At 39.2% G+C, this 17,831-nt stretch overlaps 2 protein-coding genes across 4 annotated transcripts; one reads left to right on the top strand and one right to left on the bottom strand.

Moving 5' to 3' along the window:
• Positions 1-516: 516 nt before the first annotated feature.
• muc2.1 (mucin 2.1) lies at positions 517-9,955 on the bottom strand. 3 transcript variants are annotated; one of them, XM_053884826.1, is made up of 26 exons: positions 9,803-9,955; positions 8,060-8,315; positions 7,871-7,985; positions 7,708-7,798; positions 7,493-7,620; positions 7,186-7,402; positions 6,959-7,084; positions 6,768-6,882; positions 6,505-6,655; positions 6,099-6,212; positions 5,944-6,013; positions 5,742-5,879; positions 5,366-5,530; positions 5,114-5,208; positions 4,915-5,041; positions 4,551-4,806; positions 4,385-4,440; positions 4,207-4,307; positions 3,964-4,115; positions 3,635-3,773; positions 3,191-3,301; positions 2,919-3,098; positions 2,596-2,835; positions 2,362-2,518; positions 2,100-2,228; positions 517-548 (listed from the first exon to the last, which is right to left on the bottom strand). In XM_053884826.1, exons 1-26 carry the CDS (start codon positions 9,813-9,815, stop codon positions 529-531), a joined length of 3,462 nt encoding a protein of 1,153 aa, XP_053740801.1. In that variant the 5' UTR covers positions 9,816-9,955; the 3' UTR covers positions 517-528. The 3 variants fall into 3 exon arrangements, 2 of the variants coding, with proteins under 2 accessions (XP_053740801.1, XP_053740800.1); XM_053884825.1 differs by lacking the exon at positions 517-548 and adding an exon at positions 1,930-2,034; XR_008416514.1 differs by lacking the exons at positions 517-548; positions 2,100-2,228; positions 2,362-2,518; positions 2,596-2,835; positions 3,635-3,773 and having other exon boundaries at positions 3,065-3,098.
• A 68-nt stretch (positions 9,956-10,023) lies between these two features.
• On the top strand, positions 10,024-17,531 carry saal1 (serum amyloid A-like 1). Its single transcript, XM_053885533.1, has 13 exons — positions 10,024-10,127; positions 10,434-10,600; positions 10,816-10,914; positions 11,031-11,114; positions 11,189-11,268; positions 11,350-11,409; positions 11,490-11,605; positions 12,489-12,654; positions 12,880-12,962; positions 13,053-13,238; positions 13,454-13,611; positions 13,694-13,786; positions 15,054-17,531. The coding sequence occupies exons 1-13, from the start codon at positions 10,124-10,126 to the stop codon at positions 15,129-15,131; spliced, it is 1,374 nt and encodes a 457-aa protein (XP_053741508.1). The 5' UTR covers positions 10,024-10,123; the 3' UTR covers positions 15,132-17,531.
• The last annotated feature ends 300 nt before the right edge of the window (positions 17,532-17,831 follow it).

Raw genomic sequence — 17,831 nt, 5'->3', positions numbered from 1 at the left:
GTGATGAAAAACCTTTTCACAATTCTCTTTCCTAAAATGATTGTTATTCATTGCTTCACTGAAGATTTCACTTTACTTCACTTTACCATTTTGGGATTTGTTGATGGTCCCTAACTGATGCCAAGTTGTAGCATTAGTGCTGCCTGTGAGAGTGTGTCTGCGATCAGTGAACCCTAATGGGGACATGGAAGAGGACGCCGCTGCCAATACCAGAGTGGATGCCAGTCGAATATCCAACTATTTTCACTATGGTGCTTCACAGAGGCGCCAGCGCAACACGACGCCTGCATGCGTGGATTTGAACCAAGGCAGACGACCATGTCAGAAAACCTATTAGGACCGTTCCATCTTTTAAAACAAACACCAATCCAGAAACTCAGAGGCAACCAATGTCATGATCAAAGGTTTACTGTCTTAAAAATAAGTTTAAAACAACGATCGTGAACCAAAGTCCACCAAATTCTCTGTCACACGTTGGCTGTGCCGTGTATTTGGAGAGCATGGCGCACCGTCACTGTCTCGTGGTGTTCATGTATGCAAGTCCAACACTACAAATGAGCCGCATGTTTAGTAAATTTATCGTGGTCCACAGAATTCACATCACGGAAATTGTTTATGGCGGTATATTGTGTACAATAAGTTACCCCCCATCCCTACCCTCTAGGTTCAGCCTTTAAAATAAGGCCATCAACTTAGTTTATTACATGTAAAATAGTGTACAGTTCTCTTGTTGCTGACTGAATTCTAATCAGTTATTTTGATTATTTTGTATATTTTATTTGTTTTTGTTTTTTTGGAAAAGACAGACTAAGCGGAACAATAGTAAGTTGGTTGTTGCAGTTATGCATTTGACTTCATGATTAATAAATGTATAACAATATAACTGCATAAAACTTTAAAATATTAACATTATGCAAAAAAGCTTCTTTTGAAACCAATAGACTGTTATTTTATACGTTTGGCAATGATTATTTTCCCGAAACAAACTTACGGCCATGAGCAAATATGGAGAAAGCTGTGTTTATGCTCTCTGCATGATTGGAATATGGCCACATGTTTATGTTTAATGTCAGTGTTTAATGTCTCCCTCTCGAGGTTCTGCCTGTGATGACAGACAAATTGCTCCAGTCTTCCTGCTTGTGTGTCGTTTGTATACACATGCGTTGATGAAGATCATCAGTGTGAAACACTACAGTAACTAGGGCTGGTCGAGTATGGCAAAAATGATAATAATAAATATTAAACTTTCAAACCTTATTGAACAATGAACTACAATAAAAAAATTGTGTAACATTTAAATAATCACTTAACAGTTATATGTAACCTTCTTCATGTAGGTTAAATGTTTCTCTCTAGAAACACCAACCTGTATGGTCAGGCTTCAGAGAACAGTAGAGACAGGAGACAATATTTCCAGCTGAGCAGGCACTTGGCTGGGACACAAAGATGTTTCTGAGGTTCTGATTTGTCAGCTGTGATGTCATATTCCAAGTTTTTTAATTCATTTTTACGCTCACTGTGCCCTCCACAGTAGCTTCCCACGGTCAATTTTCATCGGGACTAAGCGTGGTGCAGCGCTTGGGTGCATCGAGACATAATGAGAGAAGTCGGGGGGATGGGTAATAATCGTAATCCCGATAAATATTCGATTAATTGACCATCCCTAACAGCAACTATCTTGTATCACACATTTCATGACTCTGCTGCCTGCTCGATCTAATAAGGAGGTTGGCAGAGCTGTGCTGGAGGCAGAATCAACTGAAATGTCACATTTATTTCCCCCTTGTAACCTCACAAAGTTACAGACGGGGAAGAACTTTATAAAGCAGTTCATTATGATGAGGGACTTATTGCATCATGCAGATAAAGACTTCAACATTTAAAACTTTTGAAGTAGTTTTAGAAGGAAGGAAGAAAATTAGGCCTTCTGTAAAGAATAGATTTATTTTTTTCCTAAAAACAATAAGAATTTTAGTGACGAGTCACTGGCTCTATTTCTTTTTGTTGCATTACAGAGCAGCGGCATGGAAAACTCTGAGCATGGGAAAGAACAACATAGTGAAGAGCAAACCAACTGTGTATACAAATGATCTCCTTACCTTCCAGGGTAGGAATCGGATTGGTGCAAATCCCATCTGGATTGTAGCATGTCTTAAAACAAGGTGTGTGACACGGGTGGTAGTGCCATTTACATTCACCTGGGTCGTTGTAGTAATCGCAAAAGACAGCTATGAAAAACAGACAAAATTAGTGAAAGAAAGCAATTTAGGGAAAATCATGGAGTAGTAGCTATTGTAAAAAAAGATTGAACTGGATTATGATTTGACCTTTGCGGTTGGTGTAATTGATATCTGAACTTACGACATATCTCTGGCGTCCTCCATGCTACACATACACCCGCCTCATTACAAGCTTGAGCATAGGCTGCCACTGCAGTGCAAAAACATTCACAATCCCCTCCTTTGTCACAGGCACATGAGTCTTTTACACAGTTGTCATAAAAAGGTTGTGCAGGAACCTGTTTGAATAAAGCAAAAACTGTGAAATGAAAAAAAGGCAGAAGACTGTCTTATTGCATCAAGAAGATAGTTTTACTTTGTTGTGGCACTGTTGAAATGTTTTTCCAGTAATGATGCTGCAAGTCATTTTTGCCCATTGTTCACGATTTGGTGTGGCTGCACAAGATTGAGTAATCTCCTCTGTGTCTGGACAACTGCTTGACACTTTCCAGCTGTTAGCAAATTCTAACACACTGCTCACTTCCAGCTGACCCTTGGTTGTAAAATCATTCTGTCCATCACCATCAAAATTTCCACACAGGCCACAAACTTCTCCCTGTATAAGCCAAAAAATAGAGATTGAACAATGGAGATATACCTACAGCACTTCACAGGCATGATAAGTAAACATTAACTTACTCTGTGCTGTGGCATCAAAACTATGCGAACAGTTGTTTTGCGATCCCAAATAACTGATATACCAATAGCAGCGTCAACAACCAGATACAAGCCAACAGTACGTATATTGTATCTTATCTCCGGTCCATCTTCAGTGTCAAGCTCGTCATGTTTTCCCTTGGACAGCTTGATTTCTGATCGCTGAGGGAGAAGAGAGATGTGTTGGATACCAGGTACAATCATTTAAAACAGTATTTATATTCACTAATAAAAAAAAAAAAACAGAATCTCACCCCCAACTGTATTCTGACAGTTTTAGAGCATGTGGTGCCTGTGGAGCCACATGCAACATTTTCTGTAATAACTCTGAAGTTGTTCTCAACTGTTTTATTACCACATTTGTTCTGAAAAAAATGGGGAGAAACACTTAAAGAGAAATACCACCTTAAACTGATCGTCATTGAATTTTCATATTGATTTCCTTTGCAATTGAGACATTGGTTAAACTGGAGAGAGGATGTTCATAACATTGAAGCATTATGATTGAGAGAAAGTGTGTGGAATATTAGGTGATTTTTTATTGACAGATTTTCAAGAGAAAATATGTTTTGGCATCTGCGCAGAAAATGAGGAATTTAATGGTAAAGGCAAAAGAACAAGTTAATTGAGAGATTTCCTTTAGAATGAGTTTGAAACAATGTACAAGAAACAATATATAATGATACAGAACATGTTACCTTTACAGCTACATATCCACAAAGCCCTTCAAAACCATATGCGCGCTCATCAAATGTAGTGTAATGACCACTTCCGTAGACTACACAAGTCTTCGAGCACTGGTTCTGTGTGCAGTCCCATTGTCCACTTTTGCAGATACTACATGTACAGACAATATTTAAGTACATTACCAAATTCATGATGTCATAAATGTACTGTTTGTGTATTCATCAGATTAGCAGTGTGCTATAATTATTGTATTATATTCCATAAACAATATTTGTACACTGTCTACACTCTTACTATTATGGTAGACACTTGAAAAGGATAACAAAAATCCATGTCCTACCAAGTGTTACACTGGTTTGGAATTTGTCGTCCAGGTGCAAAGATAGCACCATTGTGTTGGCATGGACATTCATCCCTTTTCACACAGAAACCTTTGCCATCGTCATAGAGGCCAATCGGACACCGACAACCAGATTCACACTCTGTTGAGTCCTGGACGGACAAAGCACACACAATTAACAAACGCAAATGAGGCAATACAGTCGTTCAGAAAATGTTTAAAGAAAATGTTCAAATAGCTCACACAATCACTATCCAGATTTAAACAACTTGGAGCACATTGTGCTCCCAGAACTCCGGCGGAGGCAGTTGAACAGTTGAAGTATACTTTGTGTGGAGGGCAGACTGTAATAGAAGTTAAATGTAGTTTAGGTTTTGAAGGTCTTGATATAGCCCCTTATTTAAAAAAGAATTGGACGTACAAGATAATGAGCGAGCTGCCCATGAACGGCACTGAAGAATTCCACCACTGCAAATGCTGAAGAATGAAATGAAACACTACTTCACATGACAACTCAGTAAGGGTTTAGCATTCGGGCTATGGTTAGGTATGGCATGGTCATGTGCTACACACAAAGACTGACTCACCAACGCGCATCTTTGATAGTGATGGATTTTCCAGGTTTGATGTAGACGTCATTGTGGTAACAGGGACATTTTTCTCGGGGAATGCATATTCCACTTTCATTTAAAAAGAAACCATCGGCGCAGGAGCAACCATCCACGGGAAATACATCTAAAGAGCAGGTCTGCTGTACGGAGGTTAGTGATCTGCATGTCCACTGGCATCTCTTATTTTCATAGGAGAAGATCTGGGACGATGGGCAGTTCCTTGTGTATCTTTCTGTTAGAAAGCATCACATTCAAAGTTAGATCAACATTTTGGATTTCAAATTCAATGCCAATACATTTAATACCTGACACAAGAAACCATCAAGTAAAGAGTTCTTACCACACACATTGTCTCTCCAGTTTGTAAGAAACATTCCTTTTGATGCACAAGCCCGAACATAGGAAGACAAAACGGCACATAGGCAGGCCTCACTTTTATCACAATTGCAAGTTGCATAGGTGCACCGCTGTGAAGGACAGCAAACATTTTTGATAGTAGAATCACAACTCAAAAGCTTGGAGACGCATCAATACCCTACCTTGTAGTATGTGTCAGGATCCACCAATGAATGACAACGTGAGAAGTGGCTCACTGGATTTATTAACAAGTCACACCAGTGCCTTGCGTACAACTCTGAGACAGTAGAAACATCAACAGAAAAAAAAATCATTTAAAATCAACAAATCCTTCTGTTGGACTATATCACATACATTACCAAAAATACACATTAATTATAGATTCTATTATAATATCTAACTCATATATATTAGTTAAATTATTGGTTACACACCAGTTTCCATGCTAAGGGAACAGGGGTCATCCATTCTCTCAACTGTTTCAGGACACATGAGGTTGGTTTTCCAGGAATTGATAAAAGACACAGCAGTTCCTTCCACAATCCCCTGAGGTGTCGTCATGTCATCGGACAAGACCAAGTTGTTGTTCCCACACAATCCTTGAATAAATGAGCCAAAAAGTACATCAGACACACTCAAGCTTCTGGTTGTTAAAGTGTGTGTGTGTTAATTGGTTGAAATGGGTGTAAAATGGGTGTACATCCTCTATTTTGACCACTTTGCTTCACATACAAGTCACTTGAGAAATCGTTTTTCACTTAATAACACAGCACATTTGTTAACTGACTACTTAATAGTTGCGGACGCTACCTCTGGTCTTTCCCATGTAGCTCTGTTCCAAGCTCACATATACCTGCATGACAGGTACATGCTGCACCTGGATATGCAAACCAAAACTGGTCTGGAACATGATGTGAAAGGAGGAAGCCCGAAAAATGTAGATGTCACCTTTAAATAAAGCAAAGGGTTAGTTGTAATTAGATGTCACAAAGCAGCTTGTCATGTGACCTACCAGACTGATAAGGCAAACTGAGTGTCTGTTTATTCTGCTTCACTGTCCCATCGGAGGTGAACATTAACACCTTTCAAAAAAGAAAAGCAACATTAACATTTGACTCATGAAAAAAATATATTCAATACATGTATTGATGGGTTTGTTTTACTCACATTGTTTCTGTCGTTGTTGAGCAGAATTTTGAGGGTCTTCAGACAGGTATCAAACTCTTGGTATGAACATGGAAGCAGCTGGGCCAGGATCGTAAACTTTGGACTTGACTCATCCTAGAAAATTATTTATACTTATAATTCACAATAAAGTAGGAGAAATGATTTTATATTGTAATAGCTGTCTTATCTGAAACAGGATTTAAGGTTTTGAGTGCCGGTGGCGTGCCAGTTTACAGGGATTTCATTTTATCAGAGCACAGCATAAATAAAGGAGTGTTGAGTCTGACATTTAACCAGGTCTTGTTTAACAGTGGCATTAATTCTGATTTGTTTTTCCAGATTAGTGCCAATAGCTTAGGTCTTCATAACACACATACAGTCCTTTTCTTTAGTCTGTCCCACTCACCTTATTGTCCACTTTGGCCAGAGTGTAATAACAATCTCCATGGAAAACGTAGCTTTTCCCATCAAATGTTGTGACATGAGAACCCTCCTCTAATGCACAGGTGGACGGTGTAGGAAGACTTTCACAGGACCATTGGCCCAGAAAACATGTACTGAGATTACAAGAAATTTAGATGAAAAAAAGTGGAAAAAATATTTTCAAGCAATAAGGCTTATGGCAGCAGTAACAGTCTTGTACACAAATGCAAGAAGAAACTGACATACCAAAGTTCTCTGTCCTCTTTGAGGACCTCTCCAGGATTGTAGATTCTGTCATGCTTGCACTGACATTCAGACAATGTAATGCAGCCTCTCATGGAGATATCATCAAATACTGTCTCTGAAAAAGGTAAGTTGGCCATGTTAATTGTCGCTATAAATATATGAAAAAAATTGCATGAAAAAAAAACACAAACCAGGAGGACAGAAGCAGCCATCCATTCTATGGTCCTCACACACAGATGTTGTGTCCTGATGTGTGCAGGTGTCCAAACAAGGGGAACCACTCTCTTCATAAATCATGTTAAATGGACAGTCCTTGACTGTGGAGATGGTGTGACATTCAAATAAACTGATGCTCAGGACAATGAAACACTGCATGTCAATAATAATAATCTTCGGTATAGCGGTATAAAACAATTACCACAAAACTGAGAAGTTCTCCAGTTAGGAGGCTGACCACCGGCGTGTGAACACTGGCGGGAGAACTCAGAAATGGTGCTGCAGACACAGAAGTAGTTGGTGCTGTTTGAGCAACCGCACATGTCAAGCATGCAGGCCTGGATGTATGGTTCAGGGTCGATCAGTTCTGCGCACAGGCTCCAGGAATCTGAACGTAGCATCTGACTACAGGGGGTTTGCTAAGATTGTAGGAAATTAATGATCAGTACTTTTACAAGATTGACTCGCATGAATGGCGATCACAATTGATCAGCTGTAATATGACTCACAAACTCGTTGCATGAATCAATCAAAGATTCCAGTGGTTCATAGTCGTCTTCGCTGGGGTTCTCACAATCATCATTTGGACGATGAACTTTTTGTTTGTTGCCAAATTCGATATATCCGACTGGTCGACCTACGTTACACAGAAGTTATAGTCTGACAAAGATTATGATTATGGAAATATACTTGTATTTTCAGTAGATTATAAACTTGAACCAACCATGGTGAATGAACTCATTCTGCACAGGGAGACCATTGAAATCTCCACAGAGCCCACAAGTGCGGCTTCCATAGTCATGATCCAGTTCCACCTGTAAAAAAATTAATAAATAAACGAAAGATCAGTTTTTGTTTCATATTAAAACACTTGAAGGCAGCCTTACCATGACAGCATCGTCACCATTCCACATGACAACAAGACCAACTGTCGACTGAAGCTTCACGTAAACCGCGCTTTGTTCCACTTGTACTCCGCCATTGTAGTACGGCAGTGAGACACTAAAAGGAAAATTACTTAATAATTGTCAGAATATACATTCATGTTTAGTTTTATTTCATCTCATTGTACTCACGGCAGGCTGTTTACAGTGACCAGGCCTTTGGTTAAGTTAAAGGACAAGCTGTTGACAGTGACCAACAGGTAACTCAAAGTGGGATTCCCATCCACTTGCGTCCTTTTCATGTGAACAGAAAACTCCTGGTAAATCATGTGGCAGTCAGACACCAGGTTGTATTCACAAGTGCCAGGAAACTGGTATATTTCCCCATCAAAAGTCTTGAAGTGCTCCCTGCCCCAAGTGCTGCAAATGCTGCCGACATGATTCCGAACTGAGGAAGAACAGTAAATTCAGGATGATATTAATCAAAATTGAAGATTCACTTTGGAAATCATTTGCAGTGTTGCCAAATTGTGATGGAAAAGTCTCACCCAGTCTGGCATGGACCTCACTGACACTGTAAACAGAGACAGTGAGAACACACAACCACACCAATGTCCAGTTCATGTTTGCAGCAGTGGGCTCGATCTTGACACCCTTTTATATCGGGATCATCTATTGACACATTATTTGGCGGGAATTTTTATTACTTCAGCAAACATGCCAAGTAACTATTTGACTTCTTCCACAAGTCGAATATAACCTTTCGTACATCCTCAATCAGTTTGACTGAAGGAACACTCTCCCACATCTGTTTCTTATTTAATATTTCAATGACAAGACCCTCACGACAGAATGGGTTAGGCAAATCAACCACTTTACATTGCAATAAAAGTTCTTTTTAGCACAGTGAAAATTATGTATTATTTTAGCCAGTTAAATAACTTAACATTCTGACTGAAATTCACAGTACATATATGCCTTGCTATATTAAAAAAACAGAAGATTGTTATGATATTGTGTCTGATATTACACAAAGGAATATATATATATATATATATATATATATATATATATATATATATATATATATATATATATATATATATATATATATATATATATATATATATTATCTGAATGACATCTCCACATTGGGCTTCGTTTGATCACGTTGGTCATGCCATAAAAACTGTTTGTTTAACTTGTCATTAGTTTGTCTAAGAACATACAGATGTTCACGATAACTTTGAGAACCTCCATGTGCAAACAGGGCAAAGAACCACTCCCTCAACAGGACAGCTGCATGATGTACTGGGCGGATGGTCATCAATGACAACATGTTGACTCAAGGAGGACACAAGATTCACCGACTTACTTCACGACGATCATGACAAAAACGCTATTAATTATTGATTTTTAATGAAACAAATGCAGAATGTTATTTCATTGTCACTTTGGGGCCGGGAACTGAGGGAGCCCTCTCTTTCTATACTTAAAAATCGACTCAGCCGGAGGGTCAACCGGTCACGATCCCAAGTGACTGGTTGACCATGTAAATAATGATATTTATGATGATATATTAATTGTAGAGATATGGTTTCTTACAGTAATTACATTCCCTACACTGTATGTAGAGAGTAATAATATCATACAGCATGTATGCAATAAAAATAGAATTCCATTTGAAAATGTTTTATAAAACGTAACAAACAGACAACTTTTTTTATTCTAGAATGACATCGTAATTATTTAATTACATTTTCAATATCCTTTCTCCACACGTGATGCATGAAGGTAAATTGTCAAATATAAATCAACTTCTCAGTCAGTCCGGCTGCCTAAAGTGAATAGTTTTCTCTAGTATTTGTTTGTCAATTTTGCTAACATAATTGTTTTTGTGCGCATTCGAACGCAAGGAATTTCATACTTGCCCACCTATACGCTTCATCCATTTTTTTTTTTATCTCCGATAGGTTTGTATAATAGGATGCATAAATATGAACACAAAAGCAGGAAGAATTTAAACATTAAGGCGTCAACTTGCTCATTGTCATTATTCGCTGTCGACCCCAGATGGCGCCATCCACAGCTTCACCTACGTCAGTCACGCAAAGGCGCATGGGTAATGCGGCGCATGCGTACATGTCCTTGTTCATTAAATGGCGGCTGTGTGAGCGGGTGATGGTTGATACGTTTCATGGGCTTTAGTGTCTACATCTGTTTGACAGAGATTTGCGTTCACATAACACGTTTATTATGGGTGAGTCCACTCTGAAAGTAATTGTTTGACTTAGTGGGCAAAGTGTCGCCTTTTGTGTCCTTGTTTTGCTACTATATAGTGTTAACAATCTATAAGCTTCGTCTTGTCCTGTATTTTTGTACTTTTTGAAGGGAAAAGCCGTTGTAGTCACAGAATGCTGCTTGTGCTCTGCAAGATAAAAATATTTTTCCTTTTTTCTCTGTGCTGTTATACAACTTCACTGTACTTATATTATACATGCATTCAGTAAAGCGTGTGTTTTTTAGTGTATAGTGTCATTGCTATAGTCATATAATTGTCTTTTAGATGGGAATAGGGACGAGGCTGAGGATCATCAGACTTCCTCATCTCCCACAATGGAACGTAACCCCTCACCACCGCCTGGCTCAACAGATGAAGATGATGTGGATGCTATTGGAGACACAGTGTACAGCAAGCATTGGCTCTTCAGCACCCTGACCCACCTCATCCAAGTGAGCCAACTACCGTCTTTAGCTCTGAACATTTGGCCAAAGACAGGATTTGTTAAATACCCTGTATTCCACATATTATAGTTTAATAAATCTATTCATTGTTGTGCTCTGGTCATATGTTGACTTCACTCAAATCATGTGATTTTTTTTATTATTATTTATAGATATTTTCGTATTACGATTTATGTTATAATTGAAAAAACTGTTATTTTCAGATTGTTGCGAAACACTCTGAAGAGTCTGCAGATGAGCTACAGATCACTGATGAGGAAGAGGAAGATCTGTGTAAAGTTTGGGACATGGCAATGGATAAGGTACAGTTTGTGGACTATTAAGTATTTGTGGTTTTCTACTTCACTCATTAAATGCTCTGGCTAGTTAGGAATATGAATAGTATTTTTAATATTTTCACTTGCTTACACATTTATAGGATGTGGCTGGATTCTTGATGGAATTCAAAGCTTCTGACATCCTGCTTGGAGTGATTGCAAAGTCTCGTTGTCCACGTCTCACTGTAAGTCCACATTGTTTTTCTGCATTCACTGTCATCTTAGTTTGTGTTTAAATGTATTTTCTGTTGATGTTTAGGAAATTTGTGTGGGCATCCTTGGCAACATGGCTTGTTTTCCAGACACTTGTCTGTCTCTCAGCCAAAATGAAGCCTTGGGGTAAGCAATGACCTTATAATGGGGGAAAAATGCCAGCACTCATAAGTGTAATGGCTCATTTATTACCCTGTGTCTCCCCAGTGAGGTGCTGTTGCTTCTTTTTGCCGACTCCGATCCTCCAACCCTTCTGGAAACAAGCAGGTGCAACATACATTCTTTCTAAGGAGGAAAAACAGAGCAGCTGTGCGAGAAATATTAATCTTGTCTGATGTTGTTTACAGATTGATGCTGACATGCGTCTCTCAAGAAGACGTCAGCTCCTTGTGGCTTCAACGGATACGACGTCACACATCAGTGCGCTCGAACCTTCTTTTCATCATGTGCAGTTCAACAAACAGTACCTCACATTTACACTTTTTACATACTCACTTTTTATACATATGAATGACCCATTTGATGATGTCTACTGGCCATTGCTTTGGACCAAATCGGTATTCCATGTTGGTGCTTCACATCTGTCATGGTCTGTACCCATCTTGTATTCCAAGGAAGGAACAGTTGTCACAGGAATATTTATGAATTACTAACTGGTGAAGTTGTTTCAAGGCAGGGGAAAAAAAACAATTTTATCCCTGACAAGATTTTATTGACGTAAAGTTTTAGTAGTTATCTAAAACTACTGTTTTGTTGGCTGAACAAACTGTCAACATACTGATATTATTTAAGTGCGGTTAAAGAGCTCAACTTTCGCTATGAAAGTATGAAAATAATATTTTTGGACGTTCAATTGTGCAGTGCCTGACGAACTGTGTGGATTTCCCTGACTCATAACTCTAGTTTAAATTTTTGGAGTCTGTGATTAGAACACTTTAAGCCCATTATTAAGTTCTGACGCAGTGCATCAGAGCATCTGCAAATATTAAAAGCAATTCACGATCAGGTTTAGCATTTTTTAATATAACTAATTTTATTGTATTTGTATTGATTGGGTGTCATTTTCAAGGCAAGCGGAAAAGTGCAAAAGGTGCTTTATGGCCAACAAAGATAGTTGGTGCAATAACCCTGACCATAGAGGCCTGCCTTTGTGAGCACCTATGGTACATTTCTGCCGTTCATACTGACCATGGCAGCTTTAGATCATCCAAGTCTCTAGCCAGTAGATTCATTGTGTGATGGGTGTATGTGAAACATTAATCGCATGCATATTTCCTTCTTAACACACTTTGAAACATCCTTTATACATGAGCAAACCTCACACTGTCTTGCTTTGTGTCTTACAGTCGAGCTGCTGGAGAAAGTGGGAGAGCTTGTGGACAAGCTGTTTGACCTCGATGAAGAGCTGATGAAAACCTGGATCGCACCTGCTCCAGCCAGTGAGGAGAGTGAAGAATCTGACAGCAATCTGGATTTAGTCACCTGCCTGTTGGAGGCCACCAAGACACTCAGGTAGAGTTTGAAAATGAAAGTCTGTTTTGTTGGACCCCTGTGTTTGACTCTCACAGGTGTGAAGGAGTAATTTAGCACTTGAAAGATGAGATGTGATAACTGTCACGTTTAAATAACTGTCCTTTTATTCATTGTATCGACCCAGTGTGAGGTGTGCAAACAGATTCATAATGTCGCCCTGAACTCATATGCACACTTTACATTATAATTGTGTTGTTTTTCTAGATCTGAGAGTCCAAATGGGCTGGAAACGTATCTTCATGTAGTTCACCTACTGACCACTGTAGAAGAGGGCATGCTGGCCTTTGGTAAGGTCTAAATGCGGTGTTATTTTCTCCTGTTGTGTGAACACTGTTGAACTTTTTCTGCATTTTAAATATCCATTTCTTTCGTGTCAGCATCCTCTGAGGGAACAGGGAAAGCACTCTGGAATTTTCTCAGTGAGCTTGTGTGCGAGGACCTCAGCCACACAGAGGAGTTTCCGGTTCAACTGCAGGAGAAGAAAAGCGTCTTGTTCCTGGCGTTTGCAGTGTTACAGACTCTGTATGGCTGCCAGGACCAGTGGGGAAGCAGCGATGACACAAGTAGGTTTTGGTCAGATGTCGGTTAAGTCATACAAGAGACCATGTAGAGTAAGGGATCATATTTGTGTACAGCATATGCAAAAATGCGATAGATGTGCTCAATTCCTAAATTCAATCACATGACGTTTTGGGCTTCTGCAAGCAGATTCCTTTATCATGTTTAGTATTTTTGTGTAATTGTCCCTGAAGGTGATATTGTGTGTCTATTTCTGTAGGTTTGTCACTTGTTGCGACCATCTTGAGGGTGATTGAGTTCCACTACAAGTCAGCGGATCAATCAACGGAAAAAGATGAGGTTCAAGATGAGCAGATTCAGAGTCTTGCTGAGGTCACAGCTGAATTCCTCGCAGACATTTGCAGTAACATATCTCAGGTAGGACCAAATGTTCGTCTGGAGAACGGTCTTTGGTGTCATCGCTGTCGCTCTCTAAAGTAAGTGTTCTGTGGGTTTGTAGGAAACACTGTCAGAGTTGTTGAAGAAAGGTCTCCTGACCGAGAAAAACTGCCTTTCTGCAGCAGGCTCTTTACTGCCACACTTTCAAAACGCCGTAAGTAATCTCAATCTCGTTGAATACATTTTGGCCAAGGCACGTATATAGGTTATTTTAAGTGAAGATTGAATTATCACATGGGCCAAACAACCTGCCTGTTAAACATTCATCACACTGTTCTGATTGATGCTCTTTTTATTTAACTTATATATTCATAGTTTACATTTCGCTTTGAGCTCTTTTGTGGATAAGAGCTCCTGTGATAAGAACGCCACAATACTTGGGTAACAGTAAGATGTCATCACAATAATGCTATATTATGTGACGGTAAACCGTCTTTCAAAGAAATGCCTATTCTTGTTTTTCCCTTTTGCAAAGTGCTGAAAACAACCTAACTTACTGTCAGTGCTTCATGGATTAACTTGGAAGCTAAGATGCTTCCGGTACACAGCTTTACATTATGCGGGTGTTGTTTTGTGAAATGCCATGGTGACATACAGCAGAGTCACTCTTCATTGCTGTCTACTGTAGTGGAGGTGCAGAAGACGTATTTTACTTGGCTAAGCGTTTTGGTTTTTTTTTCCCACAAAAAAATGAAGTATATTAAAAGATTAAGTATTGATATATTGGAGGTCAAAGTATTGCAGTATAATGCTGTATCACTATGTTTTCATACATCGCTACAGTATATTGCTACCCAGTTTTTGTTGGACCATTTGAAAAGCGCATAGTAAATTTAATTTGACTTTTCTAGAATTGTTTTGTGTGTCAGTGGAGATGATAGTTTGGTGAAAAAACAGGTGTAGGTCTGAAAATGACAGAAACTGCAGACCTAAAGAAGTGACACCAGCACGCTTGTTGAGATAGTTCTGCCATTCTTGGTCAACCGGTTTGTTAGCTAGCACAAGATCAAAGCTCAGGGACATGTTGACATTAAATATTAGATTGTTCGATCAAAGACGGCGTCCTGGAGAAGTGAAATATGAGTGAAAATGCATGTTCGTGGTTGAGGAACGTAGTGTTATAGTTGTGAGCCAGGAATTAACCTTGGCTTAATCAAACTAAAGCTCATTAAATTTTTGGTTGGATGAAGTCTCTTCAAACAAATTATTGCTGACAATATAGTGAATGAAATATTATTTGTCATGATATACAGTCAATTGTTGTTCAACGGATTTGTCTACTATTAATTTTCCTTCTAAAAATACAGTGTCTGTCAATGATGCCAAACATAGTTAAGGATTGGTTTTCAAGTGGTGTTAAGGTGTGGAGTTGCTTTTGTGGAAAATAAACAACATAATTCCACTCTCATCCCTTTGTGTAGTTTCAGCACCTGCAGTCTGTGTTGTCTGAAGTTGATCCCCGGTTGGCAGACGTGATGAGGAAACAATTCCCTGCCTGAAAGCAGCCACAGACTTCCCTGACCTCCCATGAGGATTTCCATTGTACCTGGCGTGGTTGTCCAAACCCCACTCCCTTCTGTCTTCATTAAAAATGATTTTTAGAAATGTTTTATTTTTGGATTAAAAACACCGAAATCTCATCGTGCTTGCAATTCTTAACATTTTTTTATTTTTATTTTTTTACTCAGGATGTGCTGAACTGATAAGAAGCCGTACAGTCTTATTAGGATGATAAATCGCTCAAAAGAGTTCACAGCTTGTGCTGAAATATTATGGGATTCTTTTGAGCAGGAAGAAAAATAAAATGCAATCCATATACATTTCCTATTTTTCTTAATAATGCTTGTATTTATTTTTCTACTATGCCTCTGTATTACCTATAAATCTATGTGTCTAAGTGTGTGTTGGGTCATGGCTCCAAGCATATGGGTAATGATGGTGATGCTGATGACAACATCAAGTGTTTACCAGACGATGACAGTCACTCAGAGGGGACAATGAAATTAGATGAAAGCCTGGAGACGGGCAACAACATCCTCATTTGGTTTCCAAATGCGGCATTTCGCCCACTCATGGATAAGAGCAGGGCAACCTGCGCATTTCCACAGCACTTTATTGGGCCGTGTGAATACGGCAGCTTTTTAATTAAAGCTTTGATTGAAATGCAGAACATGCTTTCTAATGGAAATCCTGGGACCCACCGCGTGTGTGTTAGATATTAGTCATTGGGATTAAACACAGTCGAGAGAAGAACCCTGATTTGGTACGAACAAGTGTGGTCGGCTTGTTTATCAGCGAGTCACGTCTTGTTGTTTAAAATAGTCCCAATGATGTGGATGTGAACATGCCTGCCCTTTTAGGGGAGCATATAAACTGTGCTTTTCACAGTCGGCGTATCCTCCAGCATTGCTCCGTGACAGGTTGTGTCAAAAAAGATGAGGAGGAAGCTGTGATGTGTCCTGCTGCTCCGACAAATCTCATTGCCAGCCTGCCAGTCTTGGATTTGATCTGACCTCGTGTGCAGTGTAGCAAGCCACCTACGTACTTGTTGACGCTTTCCTCCAATAAATATTTTCATAAGTGAGTGATGCTCAAGCATGTCCGCTTTCTCTGATGCTGATTCTGACTGTCAGTCAGTTATTTTCACGCACAACTCTGCCCACGCAAACCGCTGTTGTTTCCGTTGACCTGTAAAGAGGCCTTCAGCAGAAACATTTGCTATTCCTGTCACATAGATTCATAAATCTTATATAACCAGTGTTTAGGTTCATGTCGTCGCTCCCGTCATACATTGACCTGTCAGCTATCGCAGATAATGTGCTTTTCAAAAGTGTGTTTTTTTTGTTTTTTTTAAGGTGAGCCTCTTGTTTGCTGTTGTGAAATGATAAAACAAAACATTTTAAAAATAATACTAGCCAGTAGAAAATGCAACAATGGAAGGAAAACCTTTTTTTGTATCAGATCACAAAGTTAATACATTAATCTATGATGTGTATTTTCAGAAAACTGAAGCAACTGATTACTTTATATCAATCTTAAAAATGTTCTGATTTATTTGAGAAAACCATTCAGGACTGGCCTGTTGCCTGGTGAGCATGAAGGATAATGAAGGGACGAAGAATGCCGGTCAAGTATTACACACTCCTCACAGGATGATGCTTTTGGACAATGAAGGCTGTCTCCATTGTCTTTCCTGAGAGAAGCTGTCTCCAGAGAGACACCCAGCTATCCGAGGAACTTGATGGCCTTGGAAAGAGCAGCAGCTATTGGGGATGCTGATGAACAATACATTGTATTTTTTCTCATCTTTTCTTTTATATTGGCACTAAAGACTTCTGTACTTGATTTGAAAACAAGACTGATTTACACGCACCAGCTTGATTTTTATGCAGCATTCAGACATGGGTTCAAGCTCAGGAGGCTTCCTGTGTTGTCTTGTGTGTGATGACTCTCCTCTGAATGTGGCAGGTGTTTATGGCTCCGGTGGCGTCTATTGTCCTGCACACACTGGTGTCTGTCACCATGTGGCATATGCTCTTGTTTGTTCTCTGGAGCTAATTAAAGCGATGCAGTCCTACGCCAGGAAGCGCACGTAAGCAGTCCATTCACTGTTGGGATTGGAGAGTTGTCCAAACACCATCCTTAGGATGAGGTGAAAGGCCGGGATGCTCACCATAATGTGTCGCCAGGCCTTGAATTGACAGTGGAAATTCAAATAACATGGGTATTTTCCTCTGTCATGAATGGGAAGCCTGTTTGATTGTTCTTTGGCAGAGAAGAACATTGTCATCTTATTTTTTCACGCGTTAATGACATGGCTTGTTATGTATTGAAAACTGTATTTAGTAACTTAAACACAGACATTTTTGAGATTATTTTTGTACGTTTTCTGTGTGTCATCAAAACTCCTGATGTCAATAGGGTTAAATAAAAACAATTATGAATTAAAGTGTTATGTGTAGAGCAGTGTTTTCAACCTTTTTCTCGCCGCAACACTCTTGGTTCATTGAAAAAATCCCGAGGCACACCACCCAATCTCGGCCAAAGTGCTTTAAGTCCTATAAAAAATCCATATTCATTTGTGCAAAACTGTAGCTACTGACACTCTGTTGTTGTTTTGCCAGGCTATTTGCAGAAACAAATTGCAGAAAATGTACTTGTTTCAAATGGCAAAATATGTCATGTTTTATTTATGTACT

The sequence above is a fragment of the Synchiropus splendidus genome, chromosome 14, assembly GCF_027744825.2.
Source record: "Synchiropus splendidus isolate RoL2022-P1 chromosome 14, RoL_Sspl_1.0, whole genome shotgun sequence".
NCBI classification, from domain to species: domain Eukaryota; kingdom Metazoa; phylum Chordata; class Actinopteri; order Syngnathiformes; family Callionymidae; genus Synchiropus; species Synchiropus splendidus.
Note: the sequence above shows the minus strand (reverse complement) of the source record. Positions and strands in the feature narration are given on the sequence as shown.

What these genes read in the sequence shown, in the direction of transcription:
- saal1 (XM_053885533.1), top strand. An exon ending in CCCTGACCCACCTCATCCAA is followed by an intron (nt 10,601 to 10,815) that starts GTGAGCCAACTA and finishes TGTTATTTTCAG; the next exon opens with ATTGTTGCGAAACACTCTGA. An exon ending in AGAGGGCATGCTGGCCTTTG is followed by an intron (nt 12,963 to 13,052) that starts GTAAGGTCTAAA and finishes CTTTCGTGTCAG; the next exon opens with CATCCTCTGAGGGAACAGGG.
- muc2.1 (XM_053884825.1), bottom strand. An exon ending in AAAGAGGACAGAGAACTTTG is followed by an intron (nt 6,656 to 6,767) that starts GTATGTCAGTTT and finishes TTGTAATCTCAG; the next exon opens with TACATGTTTTCTGGGCCAAT. An exon ending in ATCCTGACACATACTACAAG is followed by an intron (nt 5,042 to 5,113) that starts GTAGGGTATTGA and finishes TGTCCTTCACAG; the next exon opens with CGGTGCACCTATGCAACTTG.